Source organism: Zingiber officinale, chromosome 2A, assembly GCF_018446385.1.
Source record: "Zingiber officinale cultivar Zhangliang chromosome 2A, Zo_v1.1, whole genome shotgun sequence".
NCBI lineage: Eukaryota > Viridiplantae > Streptophyta > Magnoliopsida > Zingiberales > Zingiberaceae > Zingiber > Zingiber officinale.
Genome location: NC_055988.1, coordinates 122174918 through 122185516, shown reverse-complemented (window position 1 = coordinate 122185516; position 10599 = coordinate 122174918). Strand labels below are relative to the sequence as shown.

Below are 10599 nucleotides of genomic sequence, written 5' to 3'. Positions count from 1 at the left end.
ACTCTTTTGGAAAATTCTAAAATCCAAGTGTGGTTTGGGGAAGTGCCATTTTTTTTACAAAATTTCAAAATAGTAATGTATTTATAATTTTAAGTCTAAAATATATATTTATTCTTAGTCGTCATCTAGAAGCTACAAAATAGCGCCACTACTATCAACTCATGACAATATTTTATTTTTAACAATTCAATTCATTTTATTTTATTGATTTAAAATTTTAGAAATATTTAAATTTGGTATATTTTTTTTCATGAAATTTAATACTTAATAATTTTGGTAAAAAGAGATGGAAAGTGGTGTATAATAACATTAAATAATTTTCAATGTAGATTAAAAAATACATTTTTTATATTCTACCAATATATTTATAATATTAAATACTATCCAATTAAAAAATAAAATATTATAATAACAAAATATTATATGGATTGGATATGGAAGAGTATTAAGGGTCAGTGATTCGATGGGCGACACTTATTTCGGTTTGAATCCCGGTCCAGCTAACCCCTTGCCCATGCAACCGTCCCCTATAAAAGACTACGATGCTACCCATTGCTACCACTCAAAATCATTTACACCACTCAAATCAAATAAATGATGAAATCCTTTTCCCTCTTTCTTCTCTTTCCTCTTCTTCTCCTCCTCATCTCCAATGCCGGCGCTACTTCCGGCGGTTGGAAGCCGATCGGGGACCTCCAAGACCCCCACATCATTGACATCGCCAAGTTCGCCGTCGACGAGCACAACAAGGAGGCCACAAGCCAGCTGAGACTCGTGAGCGTGGTCAAGGGGGAGACTCAGGTGGTGGCGGGCATAAATTACCGGATAGTTCTTAAGGCGGGAGTTCCCGGAGCAAAGGTGAATGTGTACGAGGCCGTGGTGTGGGAGAAGGAGTGGGAGAAGTTCCGGAAGCTCGTCTCCTTCGATCTGCGTTGGACCCAAAATTAGGTCATCTGAAGATGTTGGTTAATGTACTTTCAGCTATCTTTGTTGTTGGTACTTGATCTGATGATCTGAGAAATAACGGTGACAGTTTAAATTTTGACAACAGCCGATTCTAGAGTTTTTAATTAAACCAACCGACGACCATAAACACTAACTAAATTATAGAAGTAAACCGAACACTGAAGTTTGGCCATCTAAATTATTAAATAAATAAATGATAAAAGTAACATATTTTTTATATTTATTTTTAAACATGCATGATGATAAAACAAAAAAAGAAATCCTAGATTTAGAAAAATAATTTTATACTAGTTAGAAAGTTTGTCAAATATTTATGTCCTTTACAATTGAGAATAATGAAAACTATCCCTATATATTTTTTTTGTACGAACTCCAAGTTGTAAACTATTTTACAAACAAATTAATTATAAAATTATTAAATATTATTTTTTAAAAATATTAATATTTTATTTAGAATTTTAGAAGTTAATAATGATACGAATTTTTTATTTTGAAGATAGAAGCTAATTTTACTTTGTATTAAAATCTTTAATTTTAAAAGTTGACTAATAAATCTGTTATTTTGACGCTCTAGACATAAGATGTCATATTTTTCATGAGTAATTAAGAGCTAATTGGTAATTATGTATTTTAACTATTAGAGAATTTTAAGTTTCAAATTTTATATAAAAATTATTTTTATAAAAAAAATAAGATTTGTATAAGAATTTAGAAAAAAAAAATTATATCATAAAAAATTATCAAAAATGTAATTATAAGAACATCTTGATTATTAGTGTTTTGAAAAATTCAATTTTTTTCTTTTTTATCTAACTCAATTTAAGAAGAGTCTCCTGTTTTTTCATCTTGACTAAAAATTATAATAACTTTATTCAAAACTAATACATATTAATTTTATTTTAAAATATTATATAAAAATTTATAATGGGTAATATATATATATATATATATATATATATATATATATATATATATATATATAATAGAGTAATTTTCAAAAAATTACTTTAATATTATTAAAGTGAATTAAATCAAGTTTAGATTTTTTTTATATAATAATTTTGATCTAGGAGTAATTTTAATTTAAGTGGTATCCATTTTGTGATACGATATTTATCTTTGATAAAAAAAATTGAATGAAATAATTTAATATATATTTGAAATTGAAATCCGGGTAAAAATTAAAAGGATACGCTTATTATCTTCTTCTTATCACAGTCTATTTTTATTTCTGAAAAATATTTTTATTTTTGATAATGTAGTAGCAACTATGATTATGTAATTAATATAAAGTTATAGTAGCTATGATAGTATAGTAGCTACAAGTCTACAACTATATAATTACTACTGTAATTGTTACAAGATAATGATGATAAAAGTAAATTGCGTGTGTTATAATAAAAGCATAATATAACTATGTCAGCCGCTAATAATGTGCTAGCGATTGTGTCAACCGTCATGTCGTGTGCTGGGAGATGTTCCGGCCGTCAATCACATGCTAGTGGCTATGTCGACCGCCCATCGCGTGTTGGCGGTAGTGTCGACTGTCGACCACCAGTCGCATGCTGGTGGCTATGCCAACCACTTATCGGTGGCTATTGCGGCCGTAGTACGCGGTCGGAGGCTGTGGCGGCTGACATCATGCGGTTGGCGATTATTTTGGTGCCCATTGCGACTACCAACACACGGCCGGAGAGCTTTACAGTTCATACCTTCTCATTTTTCTAATTTATTGTTGATCAAATATGAAAATTTATTGAATTCATGAGGCTTGTATATGGTCATAATCTTTGCTAAAATTTGATGTGTGCTCATTGAATGTATGTAAAAACTTGAAATTTGGAAGTTTGGTGTGGTTCTTAAAGAAAAAGAAAGTAAAACTTGAAGAGGTTCTTGGATTTCTTATACTTTTATTCTTTAGGATTATGAAAAGTAGATGGGTTATAAAAATCAAATCGATAAAAAAATGAAGATGGATTCAATCAGTAAATGATTACTTGTGATTAACTATTTTGTTAATGTTAAGAGTTTTACAGCTAGTTTATATACTATCTTGTTCTCATTTGTTATTAATTTTAGCTTTGATTTTTCAGGTATATTACATTTATTGCTCTTCTCTGACTGTCCTAGTCATTTTCAGGTAAAATTTATTTACATCTAAAATAATTTTTAACCTTGTTTCTTTGTTATTTTATGATTTAAGTTAATAGATATTATAAGTTCAATATGTGGTTTCACAAATTATATTCTTAATTCTCAATTGAATAGTTTTAACAACCCGTATACTTTGTTACAAATTTATGAAATTGTATTCTCATTAGGTGACAATATCTATGAACAAAGCTTGGATATACAATCAATTAGAAAATAAATTTATTAGAGATGATTTTATTACTGAAGTTGAAGAGTTTGTGAACTTTGCTAAGAGTCATCCATAATATATGGATGGTGTTAAGTTACAGTGTCCATATAGAAATAGTTTTGTGTATATTGCACCTGAATCATCAACTAATGATAATACAATACAATCAATGGTTCACGATGCGATAAATATTGTAGTTGATTATTTCAATATAGATAAAATATCAACACCTGAATATCAACAACTGTATGAAATGCTAAAGGCTAGTAAAAGCGACGTCTGGGAAGACATTCCCTTTAGTTATTCTCAACTATCAGCTACTGTAAAGTTATTGAATATAAAAGTAGAACATTATTTTTCATAAAGGTATTATGATGATATATGTCAATTGATGTAAAAGGTACTTCCTATTGATAATATAATGATTGATAGTTTTTACAGTACAAAGAAATTGGTTAGAGGTTTAGGTTTGTCTGTAGAGAATATTGATTGTTGTATAAACAACTGCATGATATTTTAGAATAAAGACAGCGATTTGAGTGAATGCAAAGTCTATACACACCTTCATTATAAGCATGGTACTCGCATACCAGGGCAGAAGAAAAAAATTATTTGAAAAATGATGTATTATTTTCTGTTAATTACTAGACTTTAACGTTTGTATGCATCTACTGCTACAACTTACCATATAATGTGGCATCATGAGCATGAGCACGAAGGAGGTATAATGTGTCGTCCTTGTGATTCCCATGCATGGGTTTCTTGATGTTTTATTTTCTTCTTTTGTAATGGAACCATATAATGTAAAATTGGGACTTCCTACAAATGAAATTCAACAATTTAATCAGTCGGGGTAACATTATTCATCATGTCAATTATATTAACACAGTATAATTTACCGCCATGGATGTGTATGAAAGATGAATTTATGTTCCTTATTGTGTTAATTCCTGGTCCAATCTGTCACACCTCGAGGGTATACATGTCCATCAAATCGGAAAGTACCCCTTAGTGATAATTCGCGGAATAATTGATATCAAATCAATTCAAGCCAACACAAATACCAATACGATATAATAATAACATCAAGTCACAAATGACAATACATGTATGTATGCATGAACAAGTGATCATACAAACTAACAAGATCAGAACAACACTCAAGAATTTAATATAGAAAGAAAACTATAAATACAAGCAATGGAAAATAACTCAAATAACTCGAATAAAAATTTGAACTAGAGTGGAACTGGTAGCCAGAACCTCTGAGCGACACAATACCTCCTCTATATGTAACTTGAAAGTCAGAGGAAAAACAAGGGGATAGTGAGTACAACAACTCAGTGGATAGAAGAAAATAGCACATGAATAATATATTGAAAAGAGATCAAAGGATACAGTCTCAGATAAAATACTTACTAACTGACATAGGTGTCCCAATAAAATCACCAGCTAACCAAAAGTATAATCAATAATATATCGCATCACTAACCTGCTCAATTGAGAATAACCAACAAATCAGGAGTACCTATAATGCATCCAAACCTGCATGCACAAATATGACTAACATATAGCAAGTACATAACAAACATTGGCTGCGGGAGAACACTCTACCACGGATGGTCCTGTGGGCAGTCAGGGTAAATGACTAGTCACTATCTGCAGATAAACTTGCTACAATGAATGATCTCATGGGCAGACAGGATAAGTAAACAATAATTATTTGCAGGCGAACTCGCTACCACGAATGATCTCGTGGGCAGATAGGGTATATATGTAGCTATCTAGCTACGGACTGCACACAAACTCGCTACCACGAATGGTCTTGTGGGCAGGCGTATCTATATCATTATCGCTGATGACTCTCTCTATCATGAAAGGGAGACAATGGTCGACATGATATACTAACGGTTGCTGACGACTCTCTCAACCATGAATAGAAGACAATGGTCGCTAGGATATACTAACGATTACTGATAACTCTCTCAACCATGAATGGGAGATAATCGTCAACAGGATATACTAACCAAGGGTCTCGTAGGATACACAAAATACTACACCGTGGTATTATCTTACTAATGTATAAGCATGAGTCTATTTAATAAGTAAGTATCTACTAGGATACTCGATATCCTATACTACAGTAGATCCTACTAATATGTAGGCAGAAATAGACAATCAAGTCCTCAAATTACTAGTCATCTAGTATTAATATTATAATTAATTTCATGGTATCACCACAAATATAATAAACATCGGGGTCAAGATTAAGTAATCCTAGGGGTTGATCCTAAGGAAAAAGCCTAGTGGAATACGCTACTCCTCTGCTAGGAAGTGATTTCCATCAAATATGGGTCAGTATAATCTCACTAATATACATGTCCTCACACAGTATACAAATATACTATATATAATATTAGTGACATATAGGCATGAGCCTAAGTATACTATCATACTATAATATAAATTCATGAACATAAGTTATAGGTCCAACTAACAATAAAGGTCTATTATGATACTCTATATCTACACTACGGTATGAAATAACAAACAAAGGTTTAGTAAGATGCTCGATATTTTATACTATGATATGATCATCCTAACTATAAATACAACTCAAATCATCTACCAAAGGGTCTAGCAGAATATACAACATCCTATACAATGGTAAGGTAATCTCATGCATATCTATAAACACCATCATGAATATCAAATATATAACTGCATAGTTATCAACCATAGATCAAAACATATAAGGACAAACAAAAAGGTATCAAACTCAAGAGTGATATATGGTAGACTTAAGGTAAGCGAGTGACTATGACCTCATCAAAATATGACATTAAATAATCATGCACTATAATCAAAGTTATCATGAAGATAAACAAGATATACCCACCTTTAATATAGAGTGTCCAAATCATCTTCAAGTCCAAAGTCTGTCTCAAGCTCAAGTCCTTAATCCCCTATGTTCCTTCGCCGATAGCACTTCCTACAGCAAGTCATGGAAGGTGGCGATGAGTTCATCGACTTCATCATCAGTGTGGCTCGGCAGAGATCGAGCAGCACTGCATGCTCACAATAAAGCAAGGAAGTGGCTGACGTGGGTAGCCATCTGCCAGGCGTGAAAGCACGAGTAGCCGTCGGCGTCGAGCTTCCGGGTTCCCGAACAACGATAAAGGAGAGGCAAGGGAGAGGGGACATGGCGCCAGCATCGGACTCTCACAGCAGAGGGTGGTGCTGGGAGACTCCGATCGTTCATGTGGCGGAAAACCACCGTGAGCTCATGGGTGAACTAGCGACACGAAGGGGAGAATATTGACGTTGCACCAGCACCAGCCGTTGGCGTGGGCGGAGGTGGGCAAGAACGACAAGTCCGTCAAGGACCCGCTACTGCTATTGTTCGAGACTGCTTTTCTGACCTCGGGATTCAAAGATGATAGAAGGCGGTGTCTGTGCAAGCTTCCGCTTAGCCATGAGCTTGGCCGGTCTGAGGAAGGAGAGGACGGTGTGTAGTTGATGGAAGGGACGTGCGGCGCCAGGGATGGAGATCGCGACAACCGGCGTGGTGACAACCGCATGGGCAGTGAGAGTGCACAAAGAGGGAGACGACACCGAACTTAGATTATAATCAAACTTAGGTTTTGGATAATTGAAACCTAGGTTTATGTTCAATCAACTCCTCCTTTAAATAGGTATTTCTAAACAGTCTTTTTATATTCTATCAGTTTATCCTCACAAAATATAAAACGAGTCATATAAAATCTAAAAAAAAATCCAATAAATTCTAAAAATTTATATAAACTTATTTCCTGATAAATTATCCATGAATATATATTTATTTGCCTTAAAATTATTAAATTATGCCACATTTGAATCATATTTAAATCTTTATTATATTTTTGATATATTACATTCTCCCCCATCCCCCAAATTTAATACTTAAATTGCAATACTATGATATCCTCCTTTAAGGGTAACAACTATGCAGTATACTCTTATACTCATCCATTCTAGTTGCAAGGGAGGTCCTAACTATTTAGAGAATAAGAGTTCCTTATAACTATTTAATGATTTGTCCCAACTTGGTGAAAATCACTACTCTGTTGGTTATGAGCCAACTTGCTACAGTTACACCCACATTACCGTCTAGCTAACTATAATGGGTAAACTCCCCTAGGTATAAATGATCTTCTAGCTGCCTTTGATGTTCATCTTATATGTTTGAAGTAAGTACTCCAGTTAGTGAATGGTGCGCTCTGTCCGTCTATCTATCTAAAATTATTCACAAAATAAAATTTTATATACATAACTCGTTGGAAACTCCACCAAGTAATCCAAAGAGTCTATTTAGAGGGTCAATGGAAATTGGTCAAATTAATTGGTTAATCGATAAACAATCACCCAAATTGAATCATGCACCCTCCAACGTACCAAACTCATCCTAAATAAGTCTACTGATTTCTGATGTTCTCGGTGGGTTAGGGCCCCACTACCCTTCTAATACGGTACTCAGATGTTCTATTTTTACTTGTTGACACACAAAGCATTGGACTCTATAGTCCACAATATCTTTCTTCCTACCATTCCATTAGTAGAGGCACTCTAGGTCATGATACACAAGAGTATCCCCCAATGACCCATAAATCATGATCAATGTGTTTCTCGATATAGGTCTTCTTGTTGGAATGTATACTAAAAGCCTAACTTTTTGTATAAACATTCATTTAGAAATAAGAATCACATTGGTCAAATGTCTACATTTATATGCTAAATGTAGTTGTTCAATTAATTTATATTGTAAATAACATGGTGTGTGGTGTCACACACAGAAGATCATGATATCAGTTCCTTATAAATTATAAATAGTAGATCACGACTAAGATGGATAGGAACAAACCATTGAAATAGTCGTAGTGTAATTTGGTATTAGTTTATCTTAACTATAAAATTACACTAGTACACTCTGAGTGTATTGAGCAGGACCATTTAAGGTAAGTTCTTTTTATACTGACTTAATAAAAGAACAAGACCTTTGTTATTATGGAAGTGTGTGCTCTTAATCCCGATATAATAACAAGCACGTGCACTTAGTATTTATTTCTTTGACTTATCAAAAGGTGAGATTTAGCTCGATAAATCAAGAGGCCCGATAAGTTAGGAAATGATATTATTTATAGTGTGTGTTATTGATTATAGAAGAAAACTATGTCCCAGTAATCTAGGTTGATAATGTCCCCAAGGGGAGCTCATAAGGATTGTAATGTAAACTCTGCAGGTGGACTTAGTCTGACATGACAATAAGGTTGAGTGGTACTACTCTTGGAGCTAGATATTAATTAAGTGAGTTGTCAGTAACTCATTTAATTAGTAGACATTCGATATCTTAAACACAGGGAGATTAACACACTCATGATAAGAAGGAGCCCATATAGTAATATGAGATTGGTGCGGTATTTCAATAATAACTCTTTAGTGGTATGAGTTATTATTGATGAACTCGAGTTAGGTGTTCGGGTCGAACACGGGAAGCTCAAGTTCATCGGGAGACCAAAACAAATTCCTCCTCTTGGTCCCTGTTGTAGCCTCTTATTTATAAAGTATTATACCCACCCATATCCACCTTCTTACCCACCTTAAGGTGGCCAGCCAAGCCTAGCTTGGAGCCCAAGCTAGGGCCGGCCAAACCAAGGTGACTTGGTTTCAAAAGGTGGTCGGCCCTAGCTTGAACCCAAGCTTAGGTGGCCGGCCAAATGAAAATAAAAGGATTTTATTTTTTAAAATCTTTTCTTATGTGGAAGTCATGGTTTTAAAAGAGAGTTTAAAATTTAAATCTTTCTTTTTATAGCTTTCTACAAAGGATTAAGAGAAAGGTTTAATATCTTTCCTTATTTGTAGTTAAAAGGAAGATTTTAATTTTTGATAAAACTTTCCTTTTTTGTAACCATCCTCATGATTTTAAAAGGAGTTTTAAAAATTATAAATCTTTCCTTTTATAGCTTTCTACAAAGGATTAAGAGAAATGTTTAATATATTTCCTTATTTGTAGTTAAAAGGAAGATTTTAATTTTGGAGAAAACTTTCCTTTTTATAATCATCCACATGTTTTAATAAAGAGATTTTAATTTATAAAAGTTTCCTTTTATAACCAACCATGAAGGGAATTTAAAAGAGAAATTTTTTTTTAAAAAAATTCTGGAAACAAATAAGGAAGTTTTAATTTTGTGTTTAAAACTTTCCTTGTTTGGAGCTCAATGAGGTGGCCGACCATAGCAAGTTTATAAGGAAATTTTTAATTAAATTTTCCTTCTTAGACATTGGCAAGGAATATAAGGAAGTTTTAATTATAAAACTTTCCTTATTTACCAAGACCAAGGAATATAAAAGAGAGGATAGAGGTGCCTCACCTCAGAACAATACATCTATTATTATTCCTCTCTTATTCCTTGTGGCCGGCCCTTCTTCTCCTTCTCTTCCTCTTTGGTGGCCGACGGCATCATATCTTGGAGCTTGATGGTTGGCCGGATTGTGCTTGAAGGAGGAGTAGAGAAAGGAAGCATTGTTTCTTAGCATCCCTTGGAGCTTGGTTGGTGGCCGAAGTTCTTCATCTCTAGGAGATTTTTGGTGGCCGAAACTTGGTAGGAAGAAGAAGGCTTGGGTGGATTCTTGTCATGGTAGATCGTTGCCCACACAACGTCCAAGATAAGAAGAGAAATACAATAGAAGATCGTGAGGTCTATAAGTTACAAAGAATGGTATAACTAGTTGTCTTATTCCGCATCATACTAGTTTTCTTTGTATGGATTTTGAAATACCAAACACAAGAGGCTAAGGATTCTAGGTTTCAGATTTATGATTCGAATTTGTGTTTCTTTTATTTTTCAATCTTGTGATTTGATTGTTCTTATTAGTTAAACCTAGGGTTACTATAAGGAGATTAAATATTGAATTTCGTTGAAAGACTTTGTCTAGGAAATGGTAGATGCTCCCATAACTAAGAAGGCCTAGTGCCTCGCCATGTTTAACCTGGAAGATGATCTCTGAAATAAATATTTAATCGAATTTGTAACATGGGTGGATTTGGATCAATAATGTTAAGCATCGTTTGCAATCCAAGTCTAAACCACTAAGAACAGATAAGTTGAATTTGGAATCAATAATGTTAAGTTCTGTTTGTGATTCCAAATTTAATTTCTAAAGAACACAATAGGTTGTTAGGAGTGGTTCAGGACTTGTACAAAATTTTTGTACAGGGGAGCCAGTATGATATT

The 10599-nt window shown here is 33.5% G+C and overlaps 1 protein-coding gene across 1 annotated transcript; it reads left to right on the top strand.

The window, feature by feature from the left end:
• Positions 1 to 597: 597 nt before the first annotated feature.
• Positions 598 to 948, top strand: LOC122043960 (cysteine proteinase inhibitor 1-like). The gene has a single exon (XM_042604513.1). It carries the CDS (start codon positions 598 to 600, stop codon positions 946 to 948), a length of 351 nt encoding a protein of 116 aa, XP_042460447.1.
• Positions 949 to 10599: the final 9651 nt, after the last annotated feature.

Excerpts from the sequence above, each read along its gene's own strand:
- LOC122043960 (XM_042604513.1), top strand. The coding sequence starts at position 598 with ATGAAATCCTTTTCCCTCTTTCTTCTCTTTCCTCTTCTTCTCCTCCTC.